This window comes from Heterodontus francisci, chromosome 1 (genome assembly GCF_036365525.1).
Source record: "Heterodontus francisci isolate sHetFra1 chromosome 1, sHetFra1.hap1, whole genome shotgun sequence".
In the NCBI taxonomy this organism is placed as follows: domain Eukaryota; kingdom Metazoa; phylum Chordata; class Chondrichthyes; order Heterodontiformes; family Heterodontidae; genus Heterodontus; species Heterodontus francisci.
The window spans coordinates 3,168,863-3,196,272 of record NC_090371.1 but is presented as its reverse complement, the minus strand read 5'-3'; the positions used below and the strand labels follow the sequence as shown (position 1 = coordinate 3,196,272).

Below are 27,410 nucleotides of genomic sequence, written 5' to 3'. Positions count from 1 at the left end.
ATAGAACAGTACAGCACAGTACAGGCCCTTCGGCCCACGATGTTGTGCCGACCCTTTAACCTACTCTAAGATCAAACTAACTCCCTACCCTTCATTCTACTATCATCCATGTACCTATCCAAGAGTTGCTTAAATGTCCCTAATGTATCTGCTTCTACTACCACCGCTGGCAGCGCATTCCACGCACCCACCACTCTGTGTGTAAAGAACCTACCTCTGACATCTCCCCTCAACCTTCCTCCAATCACCTTAAAATTATGCCCCCTGGAGCACGTACTCCCGGTGTCTCAGTGAGGGTTTATAAATGGAGCACGTACTCCCGGTGTCTCAGTGAGGGTTTATAAATGGAGCACGTACTCCCGGTGTCTCAGTGAGGGTTTATAAATGGAGCACGTACTCCCGGTGTCTCAGTGAGGGTTTATAAATGGAGCACGTACTCCCGGTGTCTCAGTGAGGGTTTATAAATGGAGCACGTACTCCCAGTGTCTCAGTGAGGGTTTATAAATGGAGCACGTACTCCCGGTGTCTCAGTGAGGGTTTATAAATGGAGCACGTACTCCCGGTGTCTCAGCGAGGGTTTATAAATGGAGCACGTACTCCCAGTGTCTCAGCGAGGGTTTATAAATGGAGCACGTACTCCCGGTGTCTCAGTGAGGGTTTATAAATGGAGCACGTACTCCCGGTGTCTCAGTGAGGGTTTATAAGTGGAGCACGTACTCCCGGTGTCTCAGTGAGGGTTTATAAATGGAGCACGTACTCCCGGTGTCTCAGTGAGGGTTTATAAATGGAGCACGTACTCCCGGTGTCTCAGTGAGGGTTTATAAAAGGAGCACGTACTCCCGGTGTCTCAGTGAGGGTTTATGCCAATGTTGCAAGAAATTGCCACAAAATGAGAGCTGCTGCTGAATTTGGACTTTCCCTCTGATTGGAATCGAACATTCATTTGTAAACAATTGGCGTTGGACACATCACCAAAGCAATAATCGAGGACCAACATCCCATAACTAATCCATTCAAAAAAATAACACAGCCCAAAAAAAAAGAGCTTGTATTTACAACCTGCCTTTCTCAAACACAGAATGTCCTAATCCAAAACATAACCCCTGCACAAGAATAAACCAACTGAACAGTGAGATTTACATGCACAGCAAGCACACAATCATAGAATCATAATCAGTTGACTGCACAGAAAGAGGCCACTTGGCCCATCGTATCTGTGCTGGCTGAAAAATGATCCACCTACTCTAATCCCATCTTCCAGCATTTGGTCCGTAGCCCTGCAGATTACTGCATTTGAGGGGCATATCCAGACTCCTTTGGAATGAATCACAGAGTCGTACAGCATAGAAACAGGCCCTTCGGCCCACCACGTCCATGCCGACCATAATGCCTATCTATACTAATCCCACCTGCCTGCATTAATTCCATATCCCTCTATGCCTTGCTCATTCAAGTACCTGTCCAGATGCCTCTTAAATGTTGCTACTGTTCCTGCCTCCACCACCTCCTCAGGCAGCTCATTCCAGATACCTACTATTCTTTGTGTGAAAAATTTACCCCTTTGATCCCCTTTAAACCTCCTCCCTCTCACCTTAAATCTATGCCCTCTAGTTTTAGTCACCCCTACCATGGGAAACAGACTCTGGCTATCCACCCTATCTATGCCTCTCAATTTTATATACCTCTATCATGTCCCCTCTCAGCCTCCTTCGCTCCAGGGAAAACAGACCCAGCCGATCCAATCTCTCTTTATAACTCAAGCCCTCCAAACCAGGCAACATCCTTGTGAATCTTTTCTGCACCCTCTCTAGCTTAATCACATCTTTCCTGTAGTGTGGCGACCAGAACTACACACACTACTCCAAATGCGGCCTAACCAACGTCATGTACAACTGTAACATGACGTCCCAACTCTTGTACTCAATGCCTCGGCCAATGAAGGCAAGCATGCCATATGCCTTCTTCACCACCCTGTCTACCTGTGTTGCCACTTTCAGGGAACTATGTACTTGCACCCCAAGATCTCTCTGCTCAAGAACACTCCCCAGGGCCCTGCCATTCACTGTATATGTCCTGCCCTGGTTTAACTTCCCAAAATGCATCACTTCACACTTGTCTGTGTTAAATTCCATTTGCCAATCCCTTGCCCACTTTCCCAGTTGATCTATATCCTGTTGTAACCTTAGACAACCTTCTTCACTGTCCACTATACCACCAATTTTGGTGTCATCTGCAAACTTACTAATCATGCCCCTTACATTCACATCCAAGTCATTAATATATATGACAAACAACAGAGGGCCCAGCACTGATCCCTGCGGCACACCACTGGTCACCGGCCTCCAATCTGAAAAACAACCCTCCACTCCCGCCCTCTGCCTCCTGTCACCAAGCCAATTTTGAATCCAATTTGCCAGCTCACCCTGGATCCCATGTGTTCGAACCTTCTGGACCAGCCTTCCATGCAGGACCTTGTCAAAGGCCTGCTAAAGTCCATGTGGACAACGTCCATCGCCCTGCCCTCGTCAATCCTCTTGATCACCTCCTTGAAAAACTCAATCAAATTCGTGAGACATGATTTCCCACGCACAAAGCTATGCTGACTATCCCTAATCAGACCTTGCCTTTCCAGATGCATATAAATCCTGTCTCTCAGAATCCCTTCCAATAACTTTCCCACCACTGATGTAAGGCTCACCGGCCTGTAGTTCCCTGGCTTATCCCTGCTGCCCTTCTTAAATAAAGGCACAACATTAGCTATCCTCCAGTCTTCTGGTACCTCACCCATGGCTAACGATGATACAAAAATCTCTGCCAGGGCCCCAGCAATCTCCTCCCTTGCTTCCCATAGCATCCTAGGATACACCTGGTCAGGCCCTGGGGATTTATCCACCTTAATGCGCTTCAAAACCTCCAACACCACCTCCTTTGTAATGTTGATTTGCTCCAGGATATCACTGTTCCCTCCCTTGAACTCACTAACTTCCATGACCTTCTCCATGGTAAATACGGACGAGAAATGTTCATTTAAGACCTCGCCCATTTCCTGTGGCTCCACATATAGATTACCACACTGATCCTTAAGGGGACCTACTCTCTCCCGAGCTACCCTTTTACTCTTAATATACTTATAGAATCTTTTAGGATTCTCCTTTATCTTATCTGCCAGGGAAATCTCATGGCCCCTTTTTGCCCTCCTAATTTCCTTCTTAAGTGTATTCCTACATCCCCTATACTCCTCGAGGGACTCGCTTGATCCCAGCTGCCTATACCTGACATATGCCTCCTTCTTTGTCCTGACCAGACCCTCAATATCCCTCGTCAACCAAGGTTCCCTAAACTTGCCAGCCTTGCCCTTCAATCTAACAGGAACATGCCGGCCCTGAACTCTTCCTATCTCACTTTTAAAAGCCTCCCACTTGCCAGACGTCCCTTTACCTGTAAACAGCCTCTCCCATTCAACTTTTGAGAGTTCCTGTCTGATACCATCAAAATTAGTCTTCCCCCAATTTAGGACTTCAACCTGAGGACCAGTCCTATCCTTTTCCGTAACTATCTTGAAGCTAATAGAGTTATTGTCAGTGGTCCCAAATGCTCCCCCACTGACACATCAACCACCTGCCCAGCCTCATTTCCTAAGAGGAGGTCGAGTGTAGCCCCTTCTCTAGTCGGGCCATCCACATACTGCTTCCGAAAACTATCCTGGACACACTTAACAAATGCTTCCCCATCTGATCCCTTAGCACTAAGGCAGTCCCAGTTAATATTAGGGAAGTTAAAATCACCTACTGTTACAACCCTATAATTCCTACACCAATCTGTGATTTCCCTACATATATGCTCCTCCAATTCCCTCTGACAATTGGGGGGCCTATAGTATAATCCCATCAAAGTGATCACCCCTTTCTTATTTCTAAGTTCTACCCATATGGCCTCGCTGGACATTCCCCCCGGGATATCCTCTCTAAGTACTGCCGTGATGTCCTCCCTAATCAATAGTGCAACTCCCCCTCCTCTCTTACCTCCACCTCTGTCACGTCGGAAGCATCGGTACCCCGGAACATTGAGTTGCCAGTCCTGCCCATCCCTCAAACACGTTTCCGTAATAGCTATAATATCACAATCCCATGTCCCGATCCATGCTCTGAGTTCATCTGCCTTACCTGTAAGGCTTCTTGCATTAAAGTAAATGCAGTTTAGACTACCAGACCTTCCACACTCCCTGTCCTGCCCCTGCCCGGCCTGCCTACTGGACTTGCTTGTTTTAACCTCCACATTTGACTCAACTATCTCATTGGAGAGACTACTACTTTGGGTCCCACCCCCTACAAGACTAGTTTAAACCCTCCCGAGTATTACTAGCAAATCTCCCCGCAAGGATATTGGTCCCCTTCCAGTTCAGATGCAACCCGTCCTTCTTGTACAGGACACCTCTGCACCAGAAGAGATCCCAATGATCCAAGTAGCTGAAGCCCTCCCGCCTACACCAGCTCTTCAGCCACGCATTCATTTGCCTAATCCTCCTATTCCTACCCTCACTAGCACGTGGCACAGGGAGTAATCCTGAGATTGCAACCCTAGAGGTCCTGCTTTTTAACCTTCTGCCTAACTCCCTATATTCACTTTGCAGGACATCATCTCTCTTCCTGCCTGTGTCGTTCGTACCAATATGGACCACGACCTCTGGCTGCTCACCCTCCCCTTTCAGAATGTCCTACAGCCGCTCCGAGACATCCTTGACCCTAGCACCAGGGAGGCAAATACCATCCTGGAGTCTCGTTTGTGGCCACAGAAACGCCTATCTGCACACCTTGCGATAGAATCCCCCATCACTATAGCTCTTCCATCCCTTTTCCTCCCCTGCTGTGCAGCAGAGCCCTCCATGGTGCCACAAACTTGGCTGTTGCTGCTTTTCCCTGGGAGGTCATCCCCCCGCAACAGTATCCAAAGTGGTATATCTGTTTGTGAGGGGGATGGCCACAGGGGACTCCTGCACTACCTGCCTGCACCTACTACTCTGTCTGGTGGTCACCCACCTCTTTTCTGTCTGTGCAGCCATTACCTGCGGTGTGACCACCTCACTAAATGTGCAATCCACGATGTCCTCAGCATCGCGGATGCTCCACAGTGAATCCACCCGCAGCTCCAGCTCCGTAATGTGGGTAGTCAGTAGCTGCAGATGGATACACTTCCTGCACACATGGTCAGCAGGGACACTGGAAGCGTCCCTGATTTCCCACATAGTGCAGGAGGAGCAGATCACGGGACTGAGCTCTCCTGACATGACTTACCCTTAGATTAATTAGTTACTCCCTTAATTAAAAAATACTAATTACAGTAGGGGGCCTTGTTCTACTCACTTCAATCTAAAGTCCTTAACAAAAAACACTTTAGTAATACTCACCTTATCACCAGAGGGGTTTTTTTTCAAAAAAAACTTTCCCCTTTTTTAAAGATATTTAAATGCACAAAAGCAGTGACTCACCAACCAATCACCTTGCAGTTCTCCTCTGATGTCACTGTTGTTTTTTTTTACCTCAATTACCCTTTCAGGCAGTGAGTTCCAGACCAGCACCACCCTCAGGGGGAAAAAGTTTTTCCTCATCTCCTCTCTAATTTTTCTGCCAATCACTTTAAATCTATGCCCCCTCGTCACTGACCTCTCTGCTAAGGTAAATAGACCCTTCACCTCCACTCTATCCAGGCCCCTCAAAGTTTTGTACATTTCAATCAGATCTCCCCTCAGCCTTCTCTGTTCCAAGGAGAACAATCCCAGCCTATCCAATCTTTCCTCATAGCTGCATTTTTCCAGTCCCAGCAACATCCTGACCTTAATGAATGGCGGAGCAGGCTCGAAGGGCCGAATGGCCTATTCCTGCTCCTATTTTGTATGTTTCTATCCCTGTAAATCTCCTCCGTACCCTCTCGAGTGCAATGACATCCTTTTCATCATCAGCTTCCTCCCACTGCTGCTTATTTTCACAATGATGTTGCATAATCTTGTCACATTCGACCCTTACCTTGCCATACCCACATTTAGTGCCAGTTTTTACCAGGCCAGGATCGGGTAGGTCCTCCTGCCCATTCACAGTTGAGTACAGGTAAGTCCCACGACACTTCACATCTCTGCCATCGAATCGAATGGTGGTATCTATGGAAACAGTATTGCGTTCCTTGGGGTTCTTGGCAGATGTCTGACACTGAATCTTCCCACACATTGCATCACTGTGGAGAAACCACTGGAACCGTTAGAGGAACCCCGGCCAATCCAATCGTTCACACCCGCTTGCAACGTAATCACCCGAAATATAATGGAGCTGAATTTGAGCTTTGAAAAACCAATGGGGTCAGAGTCAGGTCAGAAGTTCAAATTCACAAAAGCTGAAATGGAAAGGACCTGCCATTGCAGTTTTAAAAGAACAAAGGTCCAGCAACCAATCCACTTGCAGCACATTTAAATATTGTTACGAGATTATTTAGGTTTTATTGGTTTAAAAACACGGAACCCAGTGCTGCCCTCTGCGGGACAAGTGAAAGGCACGGGCCGACCGAGGTGGGATCCTGCCACCCCGTGCGGTGGGCGCACCACCGGCCCATCTCACCCGTTCCAGTGGGGGGGTGGAGCACGAGCGTATGTGTTAGCATCCAAAAGATGGTGAACTGTGCCTGGGCAGGGCGAAGCCAGAGGAAACTCTGGTGGAGGTCCGTAGCAGTCCTGACGTGCAATCCTATAAAACAGCGTCCTTACCGCTTAAGTTCAGAGAAACATGCCTAGGTAAAAGCAGAAATCCAATACCTGCTGGAAAACCACCTAACAGATCCCAGTCAAAGCAGCTGCAGTTCACCAGTTGTATTAATGCCTAAACCTGACAGTTCAACTAGACTTTGCATAGACTGCAGTAATGTTAAAACAGTAACAAAGGCAGACTCCTACCCAATTCCTCGCTTGGAAGACTGTATTGACAGTGGGCAGTGCCATGTTTCTTATAAAAATAGATTTGTTAAAGGGATACTGGCAAGTTCCTTTAACACCCTGACCTAAAGAAATATCGGCTTTTGTCACATCAGACGGTCTGTTCCAGTGCCGAGTGATGCCATTCAGGCTAAAAGATGCCCCAGCCACTATTCAGAGACTGGTGAACCAAGTGGTAACCAGTGTTCCTAACTGTGTAGTTTACCTTGATGATGTGCTAGTCCATAGTGACACTTGGAAAGACCACTTGGAACAACTGAGGGGCTCTGTTTGGAAGGTTGCAGTCAGCTGATTTGGTGATAACCTTTGTGGAAAAATGTTAAAACCAGGATGCCAGACTATTCCGATGGAGTTTACTATTACAACCTTATCACTTGAAGATTATCTACATTGCAGGCAAAAATAATTTTATTGCAGATGCTTTATTGAGAATCTATCTTTGTTTTGAGTTATCTGAATGCAGGGATGTTACATAGTAGAATTGTATTAACTACACGGTAAAGAGTGAATAGGGATGAGTGTGAAACTGTGTTTTAAAATGTTTTCATCTTTTTACACTTTGTAATGAATCGCATTTAAAAATGGTGTTTCATTTCTCCAAGAGTGGAGGTGTGACGAAGAGTGATTCTATTTTTGTAAAATATGTTGTTAAGGACTTATAGTTGAATTATGGACATTGATTCACTTGAGGCTTGAACAAGTTTTACTGGAAGGCACCTGTCTGTGGATAATCACCCAGCAGTGGGTTGTTTTTGACTTGGGGAGATGTTTACAAAGAAATGACAAGTTAAGATTTATCGAGCTCAGGAGGCCTGACATCTGGACTGTTTGTAGTTTCAATTTGAATTGTTACAACAGACTGCTGGTTTTTGCCTTCCAGAAGATGACCAAGGTCATCTCTCTCTCTTGTAAAGAACTCCTGCATTTCCAGTGTGTCAGTTTCCTAGTTCCTCCTGTATTTGAAGAACCCCTGCGTATCAAATGTGTGGGAACTGAAATCCCCATTGCTGCATTTCAGCCATAAGACCTATCCGAAACCTCTGTTACTCCATTTCTTGGACGCAAACCAAAACCAAGGACAAGTATTCCGCCTAACTATTTTTTTTTCTGTTTTTCTTTGAAACAGCACTACAAACAAAAATCCTTTGTATTTTTCCCAGTTAACCAGTCTATGTATGTGTGTGTGAGAGAGGGGCTAAGATAAATAAGGGGCTTTAATATTTCAATCTGTGTGTTTATGTTTTACTTCATTATTGGTAAAGACTTGTTTTATAATAAACTGATAATTTTGTTGTTTATTAAAGAAACCTGGTTGATGTTTTATTCTGGAGAAATGTAGAGTATGTGGTTGGCAATATCAGGAAGTGGGAAAATGTTAATATATGTTGTAACCTGTGGAGAAGTGGGACTGAATTAACTGTGCACTCCTCCCAGCTCGGTCGTAACAATATTATGAGACTGTGCACCTCCATTTTAATCATCATTCCACTGTTAACTGGAATTCACTAGCCTTGGGAAATCCAGCAGGGAAAAGGAGGCGAGAAGGGCTGGAGTGATGAAAGAGTGCCTGACCACGTGATTCCACCCCCCCCCCCCGACCCCGAGCGCGTGATCCCCCCGACCGTGTCCTCCTGCCCCCGTCCGTGTGATCCCCCCGACTGCGTGATCCCCCCGACCATGTCCTCCTGCCCCCGTCCGTGTGATCCCCCCGACTGCGTGATCCCCCCGACCATGTCCTCCTGCCCCCGTCCGTGTGATCCCCCTGACTGCGTGATCCGTCTGACCATGTCCTCCGAACCCCGACTGGGTGATCCTCCCGCCCCTGACCGCATGATCCCCCTGACCGTGTCCTCCCGCTCCCGACCACGTGATCCCCCCCCCCCAGCTGCATGCTCCCTCCGAATCGCGTGATCCCAGTAACCAGCAGATGTAGGAGCAGGAGTAGGCCATTCACCCCTTCGAGCCTGCTCTGCTATTCTAGATCATGGCTGATCTTCTACCTCAACGCCATATTCCCACACTATTCCCATATCCCTTTATGTCATTCGCAACTAGAAATCTAACGATCTCTGTCTTGAACTTACTCAGTGACTGAGCTTCCACCACCCTCTGGGACAGAGAATTCCAAAGATTCACCACCTTCTGAGTGAAGAAGATCCCTGTCTTCTCAGTCCTAAATGATATGCCTTTTATTCTGAGACTGTGTCCCCTGGTTCTAGACACCCAGCCAGGGGAAACATCCTTTCTGCACCTACCCTGCCTATCCCTTTAAGAATTTTGTAAGTTTCTATGAGATTGCCTCTCATTCTTTGAACCTCCAGAGAATACAGGTCCAGTCTCCTCAATCTCTCCTCATAGGACAATCCCACCATCCCAGGAATCAGTCTGCACTCCCTCGATGGCAAGTAATATCCTTCCTCAGGCAAGGGGATCAAAACTGCACAGAATATTCCAGGTGTTTTTTTTTTATTCGTTCATGGGATGCGGGCGTTACTGGCCAGGCCAGCATTTATTGCCCATCCCTAATTACCCTTGAGAAGGTGGTGGTGAACTGCCTTCTTGAACCGCTGCAGTCCATGTGAGGTAGGTACACCCACAGTGCTGTTAGGAAGGGAGTTCCAGGATTTTGACCCAGCGACAGTGAAGGAACGGCGATATAGTTCCAAGTCAGGATGGTGTGTGACTTGGAGGGGAACTTGCAGGTGGTGGTGGTCCCATGTATTTGCTGCCCTTGCCCTTCTAGTTGGTAGAGGTCGTGGGTTTGGAAGGTGCTGTCTAAGGAGTCTTGGTGCATTGCTGCAGTGCATCTTGTAGATGGTACACACTGCTGCCACTGTGCGTCGGTGGTGGAGGGAGTGAATGTTTGTAGATAGGGTGCCAATCAAACGGGCTGCTTTGTCCTGGATGGTGTCGAGCTTCTTGAGTGTTGTTGGAGCTGCACCCATCCAGGCAAGTGGAGAGTATTCCATCACACTCCTGACTTGTGCCTTGTAGATGGTGGACAGGCTTTGGGGAGTCAGGAGGTGAGTTACTCGCCTCAGGATTCCCAGCCTCTGACCTGCTCTTGTAGCCACGGTATTTATATGGCTACTCCAGTTCAGTTTCTGGTCAATGGTAGCCCCTAGGATGTTGATAGTGGGGGATTCAGCGATGGTAATGCTGTTGAATGTCAAGGGGAGATGGTTAGATTCTCTTTTGTTGGAGATGGTCATTGCCTGGCACCTGTGTGGTGCCAAAGTTACTTGCCACTTATCAGCCCAAGCCTGGATATTGTCCAGGTCTTGCTGCATTTCTACACAGACTGCTTCAGTATCTGAGGAGTCACGAATGGTGCTGAACATTGTGCAATTGTGGTCTCACCAATACTCTGTACAATTGAACCAAGGCTTCTTTGCTCCTGTACTCAAATCCTCTTACGATAAAGGCTAACATACTATTTGCCTTCCTAATTGCTTTCTCTACCTGCATGCTAGCTTTCAATGACTTATGAACAAGGATACCCAGGTCCCTTTGGACATCAACACTTTCTAATCTCTTACCGTTGAAGAAATACTCTGCACCTCTGTTCCTCCTACCAAAGTGGATAACCTCACACCTATACACATTATATTCCATCTGCCACGTTCTTGCCTGGGGCCAAAACACAGATTCTTGCAGTCCCCCACTGGTCACAGCCTGCCAACCTGAGAATGACCCATTTATTGCTACTCTCTGTTTTCTGCCTGTTACCCAATCCTCAATCCATGCTAGTATATTACCCCAATCCCATGCGCTTTAATTTTGCTTAGTTACCCCCATGTGGAACTTTATCAAAAGCCTTTTGAAAATCCAAATACACCACATAGAACATAGAACAGTACAGCACAGTACAGGCCCTTCGGCACACAATGTTGTGCCGAACCTTTAACCTACTCTAGGATCAAACTAACTACCTACCCTTCATTCTACTATCATCCAAGAGTCGCTTAAATGTCCCTAATGTATCTGCTTCTACTACCACCGCTGGCAGTGCATTCCACGCACCCACCACTCTCTGTGTAAAGAACCTACCTCTGACATCTCCCCGAAACCTTCCTCCAATCACCTTAAAATTATACCCCCTGGTGATAGCCCTTTCCGCCCTGGGAAAAAGTCTCTGGCTATCCACTCTATCTATGCCTCTTATCATCTTGTACCCCTCTATCAAGTCACCTCTCATCCTTCTTCGCTCCAATGAGAAAAGCCCTAGCTCCCTCAACCTTTCTTCGTAAGACATGCCCTCCAGTCCAGGCAGCATCCTGGTAAATCTCCTCTGCACCCTCTCTAAAACTTCCACATCCTTCCTATAATGAGGCAACGAGAACTGAACACAATATTCCAAGTGTGGTCGAACCAGGGCCTTATAGAGCTGCAGCATAACCTCGCGGCTCTTAAACTCAATCCCCCTGTTAATGAAAGCCAACACACCATACGCCTTCTTAACAACCCTATCAACTTGGGTGGCAACTTTGAGCGATCTATGGACATGGACCCCAAGATTCCTCTGTTCCTCCACACTACCAAGAATCCTGTCTTTAAGCCTGTATTCTGCATTCAAATTCGACCTTCCAAAATGAATCACTTCACACTTTTCCAGGTTGAACTCCATCTGCCACTTCTCAGCCCAACTCTGCATCCTGTCAATGTCCCGTTTCAACCTACAACAGCCTTCCACACTATCCACAACTCCAGCAACCTTCGTGTCATCGGCAAACTTACTAACCCAGCCTTCCACTTCCTCATCCAAGTCATTTATAAAAATCACAAAGAGCAGAGGTCCCAGAACAGATCCTTGTGGAACACCACTGGTCACCGAGCTCCATGCTGAATACTTTCCATCTACTACCACCCTCTGTCTTCTATGGGCCAGCCAATTTTGTATCCAGACAGCCAACTTTCCCTGAATCCCATGCCTCCTCACTTTCTGAATGAGCCTACCATGGGGAACCTTATCAAACGCCTTGCTAAAATCCATATACACCACATCCACTGCTCTTCCTTCATCAATGTGTTTTGTCACATCTTCAAAGAATTCAATAAGGCTTGTGAGGCATGACCTGCCCCTCACAAAGCCATGCTGACTGTCTCTAATCAAACCATGCTTTTCCAAATAATCAGAAATCCTGTCTCTCAGAATCCTCTCCAATAATTTGCCCACTACCGACGTAAGACTGACTGGTCTATAATTCCCAGGGTTATCCCTATTCCCTTTCTTGAACAAGGGAACAACATTTGCCACCCTCCAATCATCCGGTACTACTCCAGTGGACAGTGAGGACGCAAAGATCATCGCCAAAGGTGCAGCAATCTCTTCCCTCGCTTCCCGTAATATCCTTGGGTATATCCCGTCTGGCCCCGGGGACTTATCTATCCTCATATCATTCAAAATTTCCAGCACATCCTCCCTCTTAACATCAACCTGTTCGAGCATATCAGCCTGTTCCACGCTGTCCTCACAAACGACAAGGTCCCTCTCACTAGTGAATACTGAAGCAAAGTATTCATTTAGGACCTCCCCTACCTCCTCCGACTCCAGGCACAAGTTCTCTCCACTATCCCTGATCGGCCCTACCCTCACTCTGGCCATCCTCTTGTTCCTCACATAAGTGTAGAACGCCTTGGGATTTTCCTTAATCCTACCCGCCAAGACTTTTTCATGTCCCCTTCTAGCTCTCCTAAGTCCATTCTTCAGTTCCTTCCTGGCTACCTTGTAACCCTCTAGAGCCCTGTCTGATCCTTGCTTCCTCAACCTTAAGTAAGCTTCCTTCTTCCTCTTGACTAGCTGTTCCACATCTCTTGTCATCCAAGGTTCCTTCACCCAACCATCCCTTCCTTGCCTCATCGGGACAATCCTATCCAGCAGTCGCAGCAAGTGCTCCCTAAACAACCTCCACATTTCTGTCATGCATTTCCCTGAGAACATCTCTTCCCAGTTTATGCTCCGCAGTTCCTGCCTAATAGCATTGTAATTCCCCCTCCCCCAATTAAATATTTTCCCATCCCGTCTGCTCCTGTCCCTCTCCATGACTATAGTAAAGGTCAGGGAGTTGTGATCACTATCACCGAAATGCTCTCCCACCGAGAGATCTGCCACCTGGCCTGGTTCGTTGCCAAGCACCAAATCCAACATAGTCTCCCCTCTAGTCGGCCTATCTACATATTGAGTCAGGAAACCTTCCTGGGCACTCCTGACAAAAACTACTCCATCCAAACTATTTGCACTAAGGAGGTTCCAATCAATATTAGGGAAGTTGAAGTCACCCATGACAACAACCCTGTTACTTCTGCACCTTTCCAAAATCTGCCTCCCAATCTGTTCCTCCGTGTCTCTGTTGCTATTGGGGGGTCTATAGAAAACTCCCAACAAAGTGACTGATCCTTGCCTGTTTCTGACTTCCACCCATAATGACTCAGTAGACAAACCCTCCTCGACGACCTCCCTTTCTGCAGCTGTGATACTATCCCTGATTAGCAATGCCACTCCCCCACCTCTTTTACCTCCCTCCCTATTCCTTTTGAAACATTTAAACCCCGGAACATCCAACATCCGTTGTGCAGCTTTTCCAGGAGCACAGGCATTGCGAGCGAGGAGTGAACAGCTGGGAAGTCAATTTCATCGGGAGTTTCGGTGGAGCAGGGACTGCTAGGTAAGTAGAAACTTATATATTTGGGCTGTTTCTGAACCCGAGACACTACTCTTGTAGTGTCTCCCACCCGCCCTCCTCCTCTTACCAAAAAAAAGGACTCGGATGTGTGTAGGTAAGGTAAGGCTTTTTCTATTTCTCTTCTTGTTTTATCGTGTGATTGGTTAAAAACTTGGGAATTTAGAATAGTGGGAATGGAGGTTAAGGCAGTTGAATGTTCCTCCTGCAGAATGTGGGAGGTAAGGGTCGCCAAGGGTGTCCCTGCTGACTGCATCTGCGGGAAGTGCACCCAACTCCAGCTCCTCGAGGACCGCGTTAGGGAACTGGAGCTGGAGCTGGAGGAACTTCGGATCATTCAGGAGGCGGAGGGGATTATTGAGAGGAGTTATCGGGAGGCAGTCACACCTCAGGTAAAAGAAGAAGGTAGATGGGTTACCGTCAGGGGAAGGAGAGGGAACCAGCAGGCAGTGCAGGGATCCCCTGTGGCCGTTTCCCTCAACAACAGGTATATCGTTTTGGATACTGTTGGGGGAGACGACTTACCAGGGGTAAGCAATGGGGTACAGGTCTCTGGCACAGAGTCTGTCCCTGTTGCTCAGAAGGGAAGGGGGAAGAGGAGCAGAGCATTAGTCATTGGGGACTCCATAGTTAGGGGAACAGATAGGAGGTTTTGTGGGAACGAGAGAGACTCACGGTTGGTGTGTTGCCTCCCAAGTGCCAGGGTTCGTGATGTCGCGGATCGTGTTTTTGGGATCCTCAAGGGGGAGGGGGAGCAGCCCCAAGTCGTGGTACACATAGGCACCAACGACATAGGTAGGAAGAGAGATGGGGATTTAAGGCAGAAATTCAGGGAGCTAGGGCGGAAGCTTAGAGCGAGAACAAACAGAGTTGTTATCTCTGGGTTGTTGCCCGTGCCACGTGCTAGAGAAGAGAGGAATAGGGAGAGAGAGGAGTTGAACACGTGGCTGCAGGGATGGTGTAGGAGGGAGGGTTTTGGTTTCCTGGATAATTGGGGCTCTTTCTGGGGTAGGTGGGACCTCTACAAACAGGATGGTCTTCACCTGAACCAGAGGGGTACCAATATCCTGGGGGGGAGATTTGCTAGTGCTCTTCGGGGGGGTTTAAACTATTTCAGCAGGGGGATGGGAACCTAAATTGTAGTTCCAGTGTGCAGGATGTTGAGAGTAGTGAGGTCAGAGATAAGGTTATAAGGACACAAGAGGGCACTGGCAAGCAAGAACTTGGTTTAAAGTGTGTCTCCTTCAACGCCAGGAGCATCCGGAATAAGGTGCGTGAGCTTGCAGCATGGGTTGGTACCTGGGATCTCGATGTTGTGGCCATTTCAGAGACATGGGTAGAGCAGGGACAGGAATGGATGTTGCGGGTTCCGGGATTTAGATGTTTCACTAAGAACAGAGAAGAGGGTAAAAGAGGGGTGGGTGTGGCATTGTTAATCAAGGAGAGTATCACAGCGGCAGAAAGGACGTTTGAGGACTCGTCTACTGAGGTAGTATGGACCGAGGTTAGAAACAGGGGAGGAGAGGTCACCCTGTTGGGAGTCTTCTATAGACCTCCAAATAGTTCCAGAGATGTAGAGGAAAGGATAGCGAAGATGATTCTCGACAGGAGCGAGAGTAACAGGGTAGTGGTTATGGGGGACTTTAACTTTCCAAATATTGACTGGAAATACTATAGTTCGAGTACTTTAGATGGGTCAGTTTTTGTCCAGTGTGTGCAGGAGGGTTTTCTGACACAGTATGTAGACAGGCCAACCAGGGGCGATGCCACATTGGATTTGGTACTGGGTAATGAACCCGGCCAGGTGTTAGATTTAGATGTAGGTGAGCACTTTGGTGATAGTGATCACAATTCGGTTAGGTTTACCTTAGCGATGGGCAGGGACAGGCATATACAGCAGGGCAAGAATTATAGCTGGGGGAAAGGAAACTATGATGCGATTAGGCAAGATTTAGGATGCGTAGGATGGGGAAGGAAACTGCAGGGGATGGGAACAATCGAAATGTGGAGCTTATTCAAGGAGCAGCTACTGCGTGTCCTTGATAAGTATGTACCTGTCAGGCAGGGAGGAAGTTGTCGAGCGAGGGAGCCGTGGTTTACTAAAGAAGTTGAAGAGCTTGTCAAGAGGAAGAAGAAGGCTTATGTTAGGATGAGACGTGAAGGCTCAGTTAGGGCACTTGAGAGTTACAAGCTAGCCAGGAAGGATCTAAAGGGAGAGCTAAGAAGAGCAAGGAGAGGACACGAGAAGTCATTGGCGGATAGGATCAAGGAAAACCCTAAGGCTTTCTATAGGTATATCAGGAATAAAAGAATGACGAGAGATAGGTTAGGGCCAATCAAGGATAGTAGTGGGAAGTTGTGTGTGGAATCGGAGGAGATAGGGGAAGTGTTAAATGAATATTTTTCGTCAGTATTTACAGTGGAGAAAGAAAATGTTGTCGAGGAGAATACTGAGATACAGACTACTAGGCTAGATGGGATTGAGGTTCACAAGGAGGAGGTGTTAGCAATTTTGGAAAGCGTGAAAATAGATAAGTCCCCTGGGCCAGATGGGATTTATCCGAGGATTCTCTGGGAAGCCAGGGAGGAGATTGCAGAGCCTTTGTCCTTGATTTTTATGTCGTCATTGTCGACAGGAATAGTGCCGGAAGACTGGAGGATAGCAAATGTTGTCCCCTTGTTCAAGAAGGGGAGGAGAGACAGCCCTGGTAATTATAGACCTGTGAGCCTTACTTCGGTTGTGGGTAAAATGTTGGAATAGGTTATAAGAGACAGGATTTATAATCATCTTGAAAAGAATAAGTACATTAGCGATAGTCAGCACGGTTTTGTGACGGGTAGGTCGTGCCTCACAAACCTTATTGAGTTTTTCGAGAAGGTGACCAAACAGGTGGATGAGGGTAAAGCCGTGGATGTGGTGTATATGGATTTCAGTAAGGCGTTTGATAAAGTTCCCCACGGTAGGCTATTGCAGAAAATACGGAAGTATGGGATTGAAGGTGATTTAGAGCTTTGGATCAGAAATTGGCTAGCTGAAAGAAGACAGAGGGTGGTGGTTGATGGTAAATGTTCATCCTGGAGTTTAGTTTCTAGTGGTGTACCGCAAGGATCTGTTTTGGGGCCACTGCTGTTTGTCATTTTTATAAATGACCTGGATGAGGGTGTAGAAGGGTGGGTTAGTAAATTTGCGGATGACACGAAGGTCGGTGGAGTTGTGGATAGTGTCGAAGGATGTTGTAGGTTACAGAGGGACATAGATAGGCTGCAGAGCTGGGCTGAGAGATGGCAAATGGAGTTTAATGCGGAAAAGTGTGAGGTGATTCACTTCGGAAGGAGTAACAGGAATGCAGAGTACTGGGCTAATGGGAAGATTCTTGGTAGTGTAGATGAACAGAGAGATCTTGGTGTCCAGGTACATAAATCCCTGAAAGTTGCCACCCAGGTTAATAGAGCTGTTAAGAAGGCATATGGTGTGTTAGCTTTTATTAGTAGGGGGATCGAGTTTAGGAGCCACGAGGTCATGCTGCAGCTGTACAGAACTCTGGTGCGGCCGCACCTGGAGTATTGCGTGCAGTTCTGGTCACCGCATTATAGGAAGGATGTGGAAGCTTTGGAAAAGGAGCGGAGGAGATTTACTAGGATGTTGCCTGGTATGGAGGGAAGGTCTTACGAGGAAAGGCTGAGGGACTTGAGGTTGTTTTCGTTAGAGAGAAGGAGGAGAAGAGGTGACTTAATAGAGACATATAAGATAATCAGAGGGTTGGACAGGGTGGATAGTGAGAGTCTTTTTCCTCGGATGGTGATGGCAAACACGAGGGGACATAGCTTTAAGTTGAGGGGTGATAGATATAGGACAGATGTGAGAGGTAGTTTCTTTACTCAGAGAGTAGTAGGGCCGTGGAACGCCCTGCCTGCAACAGTAGTAGATTCGCCAACTTTAAGGGCATTTAAGTGGTCATTGGATAGACATATGGATGAAAATGGAATAGTGTAGGTCAGATGGTTTCACAGGTCGGCGCAACATCGAGGGCCGAAGGGCCTGTACTGCGCTGTAATGTTCTATGTTCTATCCGTTCCTGCCCCTGTGATATCCACGTCTCCGTAATGGCCACAACATCGTGGCTCCAAGTACTGATCCATGCTCTAAGTTCATCACCCTTATTCCTGACACTTTTTGCGTTAAAATAGACACACTTCAACCCATCATACTGGCTGAAACTTTGCCCTGTCAACTGTCTAACCTTCCTCACAGACTCTCTGCACTCTGTATCTTCCTGTTCAACAGCTACCCCATCCACTGATCCGTAGCTCCGGTTCCCATCCCCCTGCCAAACTAGTTTAAACCCTCCCGAAGAGCTCTAGCAAACCTCCCGCCCAGGATATTGGTACCCCTCCAGTTCAGATGCAACCCGTCCTTCTTGTACAGGTCCCACCTTCCCCAGAAGGTATCCCAATGATCTACATATCTGAAGCCCTCCCTCCGACACCAGTTCTGTAGCCACGTGTTCAGCTGCACTCGTTCCCTGTTTCTAGCCTCACTAGCACGTGGCACCGGTAACAATCCTGAGATTACTACTCTGCTCGTCCTGCCTTTCAGCTTCCAACCTAACTCCCTATATTCGCTTTTCAGGTCCTCATCCCTTTTCCTAGCTATGTCATTGGTACCGATATGTACCACGACTTCTGGCTGCTCCCCCTCCCCCTTAAGAATCCTGTGGACTCGATCCGAGACATCCCTGACCCTGGCACCCGGGAGGCAACATACCATCCGGGAGTCTCGTTAGCGACCACAGAATCTCCTGTCTGTTCATCTAACCATTGAATCTCCGATCACTATCGCTCTCCTATTCTCCCCCCTTCCCTTCTGAGCCACTGAGCCAGGCTCAGTGCCAGAGACCTGGCCACTGTGGCATTCCTCTGGTAGGTCGTCCCCCCCAACCGTATCCAAAACGGTATACGTATTATTGAGAGGAACGGCCACAGGGGATCCCTGCACTGTGCGCCTATTCCCTTTCCCTCCCCTGATGGTCACCCAGCTACCTTTATCCTGTAACTTAGGTGTCACTACTTCCCTATAACTGCTCTCTATCACCCCCTCAGCATCCTGAATGATCCAAAGTTCATCCAGCTCCAGTTCCCTCACGCGGTCTGCGAGGAGCTGGAGTTGGGTGCACTTCTCACAGGTGAAGTCAGCAGGGACACAAGTGGTGACCCTCACCTCCCACATCCTGCAAGAGGAGCATGCAACTGCCCGAGCTTCCATCCCCTCTGCTCTAAATTGACAACAGAGATTTAAAAAAAAGGAAAACCTTACCTTACCAAACTCTCCACACATCCACTGGTTCCCCCTTATCCATTCTGCTAGTAACATCCTCAAAAAACTCTAACAACTTTGTCAAACATGATTTCCCTTCATAAATACATGTTGACTCTGCCCGACCCTACTTTTACTTTCTAAGTGTCCAGTTATCATGTCCTTTATAATAGATTCTAGTATTTTCCCTACTACTGACATCAGGCTAACTGGTCTATCGTTCCCCATTTTCTCTCTCCCTCCTTTCTTAAACAGTGGGGTTACATTTACTACTTTTCAATCTGCAGGAACCATTGCGGAATTTATAGAATTTTGAAAGATGTAGTATACCTAGATTTCCAAAAGGCATTCGATAAAGAGCCACACAAAAGATTAATACACAAGATAAGGGCTCATGGAGTTGGGGGTAATATATTAGTGTGGATAGATGATTGGTTAACAGACAGGAAGCAACAAGTGGGCATAAATGGAGCATTTTCAAATTGGCAGGCAGTAAATAGTGGGGTGTCACAAGGATCAGTGCTGGGGTCTCAGCTATTTACACTCTATATTAATGACTTGGATGAAGAGACAGAGAGTAATGTATCTAAGTTTACTGATGATACAAAGCTCAGTGGAAAGGTAAGCTGTGGGGAGGATATAGAGAGGCTACAAAGAGATATAGACAGGGTAAGTGAGTGGGCAACAAGATGGCAAATGGAGTATAATGTAGGGAAGTGTGAAGTTGTTCACTTTGGTCATAAAAATAGAAAAGCAGAATATTTTTTAAAAGGTGTGAAACTTGCCAATGTTTAAAGAGACTTGGATGTGCTTGTACAAGGAATACAAAGTTAACATGCAGGCGCAACAAGCAATTAGGAAGGCTAATGGTATGTTGGCCTTTATTACAAGGGGATTGGAGTTCAGGAATAAAGAACTCTTGTTATAATTGTCCAGGGTTTTGGTGAGACCGCGCCTGGAATAGTGTGTGCAGTTTTGGTCTCCACATTTAAGGAAGGATATTTGGGCGGCACAGTGGCGCAGTGGTTAGCACTGCAGCCTCACAGCTCCAGCGACCCGGGTTCGATTCTGGGTACTGCCTGTGTGGAGTTTGCAAGTTCTCCCTGTGGCCGCGTAGGTTTCCACTGGGTGCTCTGATTTTTTTTTGACAGGTAAATTGGCCATTGTAAATTGCCCCGAGTGTAGGTAGGAGAATGGTGGGATGTGGTAGGGAATATGGGATTAATGTAGGATTAGTATAATTGGGTGGTTGTTGGTTGGCACGGACTTGGTGGGCCGAAGGGCCTGTTACAGTGCAGTGGAGATTTACCAGATTGGTCCCTGGGATGAGAGGGTTTTCCTTTGATGAGAGGCTGCGTAAATTGGGCTGATATTCTCCGGAGTTTAGAAGAATGAGGGATGATCTTATTGAAAGATAGAAGATTCAGAAGGGGCTGGATAGGGTAGACACAGAGATTATTTCTGCTGGTCGGGGAATCAAGAACACGGGGCACAGTCTCCGGTTAAGTGGCCGATCATTCAGGACTGAGATGAGGAGAGATTACTTCACCCAAAGGGTTGTGAATCTTTGGAATTCTCTACCCCAGAGGGTTGTGGATGCTCAGTCATTGAATATATATAAGGCTGAAATAGTCGGATTTTTCATCTCTCAAGAAATCAAGGGATATTGGCGAGTGAGCGGCAAAGTGGAGTTGAATCCCAAGACAGCCATGATCATATTGAATGGTGGAGCAGGCTTGGGGGTCTGATTGATCCACTCCTGCTCCTCTTTGTGATGTTCTCCTTCATTATGCCCAGTGATTACTCCCACTTACACTCACCTGCTTTCACATTTCAGAAAGGTTCCTTCACTATTCTTCCCACAATTCCCATAATCATTCCCAGCAGCATTCACATCTTCAAAACAAGCTGTGGGAGCAGCTCTGGCACCTGGAGTGTGGAAAATAATAACACAAAATGTTCTCACTGTAAACAGGTATTAGTGAAGTCAGGCTAAAGAAACAAAAATCAGGGCAAACTCACTTAACAAGGCGCTCACTCCCTCCCTCAGTCAGTCTAATACAGTCCCACATCGAGATACATTAGAATTAGAACATTACAGCGCAGTACAGGCCCTTCGGCCCTCGATGTTGCGCCGACCTGTGAAACCATCTGACCTACACTATTCCATTTTCATCCATATGTCTATCCAATGACCACTTAAATGCCCTTAAAGTTGGCGAGTCTACTACTGTTGCAGGCAGGGCGTTCCACGCCCCAACTACTCTCTGCATAAAGAAACTACCTCTGACATCTGTCCTATATCTATCACCCCTCAACTTAAAGCTATGTCCCCTCGTGTTTGCCATCCTCATCCGAGGAAAAAGACTCTCACTATCCACCCTATCTAACCCTCTGATTATCTTATATGTCTCTATTAAGTCACCTCTCCTCCTCCTTCTCTCCAACGAAAACAACCTCAAGTCCCTCAGCCTTTCCTCGTAAGACCTTCCCTCCATACCAGGCAACATCCTAGTAAATCTCCTCTGCACCCTTTCCAAAGCTTCCACATCCTTCCTATAATGCGGTGACAAGAACTGCACGCAATACTCCAGGTGCGGTCTCACCAGAGTTTTGTACAGCTGCAGCATGACCTCGTGGCTCCGAAACTCGATCCCCCTACTAATAAAAGCTAACACACCATATGCCTTCTTAACAGCCCTATTAACCTGGGTAGCAACTTTCAGGGATTTATGTACCTGGACACCAAGATCTCTCTGTTCATCTACACTACCAAGAATCTTCCCATTAGCCCAGTACTCTGCATTGCTGTTACTCCTTCCAAAGTGAATCACCTCGCACTTTTCCGCATTAAACTCCATTTGCCATCTCTCAGCCCAGCTCTGCAGCCTATCTATGTCCCTCTGTACCCTACAACATCCTTCGGCACTATCCACAACTCCACCGACCTTAGTGTCATCTTCAAATTTACTAACCCACCCTTCTACACCCTCTTCCAGGTCATTTATAAAAATGACAAACAGCAGTGGCCCCAAAACAGATCCTTGCGGTACACCACTAGTAACTAAACTCCAGGATGAACATTTGCCATCAACCACCACCCTCTGTCTTCTTTCAGCTAGCCAATTTCTGATCCAAAGCTCTAAATCACCTTCAACCCCATACTTCCGTATTTTCTGCAATAGCCTACCATGGGGAACCTTATTAAACGCCTTACTGAAATCCATATACACCACATCCACTGCTTTACCCTCATCCACCTGTTTGGTCACCTTCTCGAAAAACTCAATAAGGTTTGTGAGGCACGACCTACCCGTCACAAAACCGTGCTGACTATCGCTAATGAACTTATTCTTTTCAAGATGATTATAAATCCTGTCTCTTATAACCTTTTCCAACATTTTACCCACAACCGAAGTAAGGCTCACAGGTCTATAATTACCAGGGCTGTCTCTACTCCCCTTCTTGAACAAGGGGACAACATTTGCTATCCTCCAGTCTTCCGGCACTATTCCTGTCGACAATGACGACATAAAGATCAAGGACAAAGGCTCTGCAATCTCCTCCCTAGCTTCCCAGAGAATCCTAGGATAAATCCCATCTGGCCCAGGGGACTTATCTATTTTCACACTTTCCAAAATTGATAACACCTCCTCCTTGTGAACCTCAATCCCATCTAGCCTAGTAGTCTGAATCTCAGTATTCTCCTCGACAACATTTTCTTTCTCTACTGTAAATACTGACGAAAAATATTCATTTAACGCTTCTCCTATCTCCTCTGATTCCACACACAACTTCCCACTACTATCCTTGATTGGCCCTAATCTAACTCTAGTCATTCTTTTATTCCTGATATACCTATAGAAAGCCTTAGGGTTTTCCTTGATTCTATCCGCCAATGACTTCTCGTGTCCTCTCCTTGCTCTTCTTAGCTCTCCCTTTAGATCCTTCCTGGCTAGCTTGCAACTCTCAAGCGCCCTAACTGAGCCTTCACGTCTCATCCTAACATAAGCCTTCTTCTTCCTCTTGACAAGCGCTTCAACTTCTTTAGTAAACCACGGCTCCCTCGCTCGACAACTTTCTCCCTGCCTGACAGGTACATACTTATCAAGGACACGCAGTAGCTGCTCCTTGCATAAGCTCCACATTTCAATTGTTCCCATCCCCTGCAGTTTCCTTCCCCATCCTACGCATCCTAAATCTTGCCTAATCGCATCATAATTTCCTTTCCCCCAGCTATAATTCTTGCCATGCGGTATATACCTGTCCCTGCCCATCGCTAAGGTAAACCTAACCGAATTGTGATCACTATCACCAAAGTGCTCACCTACATCTAAATCTAACAGCTGGCCGGGTTCATCTCCCAGTACCAAATCCAATGTGGCATCGCCCCTGGTTGGCCTGTCTACATACTGTGTCAGAAAACCCTCCTGCACACACTGGACAAAAACTGACCCATCTAAAGTACTCGAACTATAGTATTTCCAGTCAATATTTGGAAAGTTAAAGTCCCCCATAACAACTACCCTGTTACTCTCGCTCCTGTCGAGAATCATCTTCGCTATCCTTTCCTCTACATCTCTAGAACTATTTGGAGGTTTATAAAAGACTCCCAACAGGGTGACCTCACCTCTCCTGTTTCTAACCTTGGCCCATACTACCTCAGTAGACGAGTCCTCAAACGTCCTTTCTGTCGCTGTAATACTCTCCTTGATTAACAATGCCACACCCCACCTCTTTTACCATCTTCTCTGTTCTTACTGAAACATCTAAATCCCGGAACCTGCAACATCCATTCCTGCCCCTGCTCTACCCATGTCTCCGAAATGGCCACTACATCGAGATCCCAGGTACCAACCCATGCTGCAAGCTCACCCACCTTATTCCGGATGCTCCTGGCGTTGAAGTAGACACACTTTAAACCAGGTTCTTGCTTGCCAGTGCCCTCTTGCGTCCTTGTAACCTTATCCCTGACCTCACTACTCTCAACATCCTGTACACTGGAACTACAATTTAGGTTCCCATCCCCCTGCTGAATTAGTTTAAACCCCCTCGAAGAGCACTAGCAAATCTCCCCCCCAGGATATTGGTACCCCTCTGGTTCAGGTGAAGACCATCCTGTTTGTAGAGGTCCCACCTACCCCAGAAAGAGCCCCAGTTATCCAGGAAACCAAAACCCTCCCTCCTGCACCATACTGTCCTGTAATACTGACCCACACTGAGATACTGTCCTGTAATACTGACCCACACTGAGACACTGTCCTGTAATACTGACCCACACTGAGACACTGTCCTGCAATACTGACCCACACTGAAATACTGTCCTGTAATACTGACCCACACTGAGACACTGTCCTGTAATACAGACCCACACTGAGACACTGTCCTGCAATACTGACCAAAACTGAGATACTGTCCTGTAATACTGACCCACACTGATACTGTCCTGTAATACTGACCCACATCGAGATACTGTCCTGTAATACTGACACACACTGAGACACTGTCCTGTAATACAGACCCACACTGAGATACTGTCCTGTAATACTGACCCACACTGAGATACTGTCCTGTAATACTGACCCACACCGAGATACTGTCCTGCAATACTGACACACACTGAGATACTGTCCTGCAATACTGATCCACATCAAGATACTGTCCTGTAATACTGACCCACACTGAGACACTGTCCTGCAATACTGACCCACACTGAGACACTGTCATGCAATACTGACCCACACTGAGATACTGTCCTGCAATACCGACCCACACTGAGATACTGTCCTGTAATACTGACCCACACCGAGATACTGTCCTGCAATACTGACCCACATCGAGATACTGTCCTGTAATACTGACCCACACTGAGATACTGTCCTGTAATACTGACCCACATCGAGATATTGTCCTGTAATACTGACCCACACTGAGACACTGTCCTGCAATATTGGCCCACACTGAGATACTGTCCTGTAATACTGACCCACATCGAGATACTGTCCTGTAATACTGACCCACACTGAGATAATGTCCTGTAATACTGACCCACACTGAGATACTGTCCTGTAATACTGACCCACATCGAGATACTGTCCTGCAATCTGACCCACACTGAGATACTGTCCTGTAATACTGACCAACACTGAGATACTGTCCTGTAATACTGTCCCACACTGAGATACTGTCCTGTAATACTGACCAACACTGAGATACTGTCCTGTAATACTGACCCACACTGAGACACTGTCCTGTAATACTGACCCACACTGAGATACTGTCCTGTAATACTGACACACACTGAGATACTGTCCTGCAATACTGACCCACACTGAGATACTGTCCTGTAATACTGACCCACACTGAGATACTGTCCTGTAATACTGACCCACACTGAGATACTGTCCTGTAATACTGACCCACACTGAGACACTGTCCTGCAATACTGACCCACACTGAGATACTGTCCTGTAATACTGACCCACACTGAGATACTGTCCTGCAATACTGACCCACACTGAGATACTGTCCTGTAATACTGAACCACACTGAGATACTGTCCTGTAATACTGACCCACACTGAGATACTGTCCTGTAATACTGACCCACACTGAGACACTGTCCTGTAATACTGACCCACACAGAGATACTGTCCTGTAATACTGACCCACACAGAGACACTGTCCTGTAATACTGATCCACACTGAGACACTGTCCTGTAATACTGATCCACACTGAGACACTGTCATGTAATACTGACCCACACTGAGACACTGTCATGTAATACTGACCCACACTGAGACACTGTCCTGTAATACTGATCCACACTGAGACACTGTCCTGTAATACTGATCCACACTGAGACACTGTCCTGTAATACTGACCCACACTGAGACACTGTCCTGGAATACTGATCCACACTGAGACACTGTCCTGTAATACTGATCCACACTGAGACACTGTCCTGTAATACTGATCCACACTGAGACACTGTCCTGTAATACTGATCCACACTGAGACACTGTCCTGTAATACTGACCCACACTGAGATACTGTCCTGTAATACTGACCCACACTGAGACACTGTCCTGTAATACTGATCCACACTGAGACACTGTCCTGTAATACTGATCCACACTGAGACACTGTCCTGTAATACTGACCCACACTGAGACACTGTCCTGTAATACTGACCCACACTGAGATACTGTCCTGTAATACTGATCCACACTGAGACACTGTCCTGTAATACTGACCCACACTGAGATACTGTCCTGTAATACTGATCCACACTGAGACACTGTCCTGTAATACTGACCCACACTGAGACACTGTCCTGTAATACTGATCCACACTGAGACACTGTCCTGTAATACTGATCCACACTGAGACACTGTCCTGTAATACTGTCCTACACAGAGATACTATGCTGTAATTTACTGCATTGCAATATGGCCAGTTTGTTACCTGATCCCCAGAGCTGCTCACACTGCTGTTGGTGAGACAGACACATTCCAGTGTAACAGTATGCACGACCATTATCACAGCTCAAACCATCGAGACGATAAACATTAAAGGGACAGTATGGAGAGGCTCCCGTGCAGTATTCTGGAAGGTCACATGATCCAGCAGCATTGCGACACACTGTCCCGGCTGGCCTTAACTGTGGATAAATGACCGAACACATGATCTTGCATCCCCATTAATAGTCACATATAAAACCAGCACACTGTAATAGATTGAAATTCACATGTCAGTAAATAGTGCAAGGTAAAGCCTGGGCTGCAACTGCTATTGGGATCACACAGTGCAGATCAGATCAGGATCACAGAGTCCAGATCGGATCGGATCAGGATCACACGTTTGGGATCAGATCTGCTGCCAGGATTTCGCCATCCGGATCGGATCGGATCGGGATGGCTCAACCCTGTTTGGTTCGGGATGGCTCAGGCCCGATCAAATCAGGAACACAGAGTCCCGATCGGAGCCACAATCAGGGTGGGTCAGTGTCTCTTCGACTCGCACACTGGTGCTGAGCAGATCCTGTTCCCATCCTCACCCACCATTCCCAGTATCTCTGCACCTTCCCTCCTGTGGATTGGGCAGTTTTGATGGCAAATAACTGATTCTCCTACCTTACAGTTCTTGCAGCAAACTCCGTGAGCACACTGAGCTCCCGCTTTCAATGTGCAATTATTGGCGTTACAACATGGATTCACACACTCCTGCAATACACAATCAACACACATCACTGTATACAGTTCACTATATATCACACTGTGTAGATCACATTACACCAAACCATTATCCTGCAGCACACACAGTTCCTATCTCTCCACCTCACTCAACCTCCCCACGATTACAGGAGCAGAAATTTCCTCCAATCTAATATTGGGAAAAATGAACTCATTGTCTTTGGTCCCTGTCACATACTCCGCTCTCT

At 47.0% G+C, this 27,410-nt stretch overlaps 1 protein-coding gene across 1 annotated transcript in view; it reads right to left on the bottom strand.

The window, feature by feature from the left end:
* LOC137373719 (disintegrin and metalloproteinase domain-containing protein 19-like) overlaps positions 1 to 27,410 on the bottom strand; it is a 259,745-nt gene that overhangs the window by 43,568 nt on the left and 188,767 nt on the right. Inside the window, exons 12-15 of the mRNA XM_068038956.1 lie at positions 27,103 to 27,192; positions 26,435 to 26,630; positions 20,788 to 20,896; positions 5,856 to 6,225 (exon numbers count right to left, since the gene is read on the bottom strand). Coding sequence (XP_067895057.1) covers positions 5,856 to 6,225; positions 20,788 to 20,896; positions 26,435 to 26,630; positions 27,103 to 27,192 — 765 coding nt within the window. The remainder of the gene's footprint in view (positions 1 to 5,855; positions 6,226 to 20,787; positions 20,897 to 26,434; positions 26,631 to 27,102; positions 27,193 to 27,410) is intronic.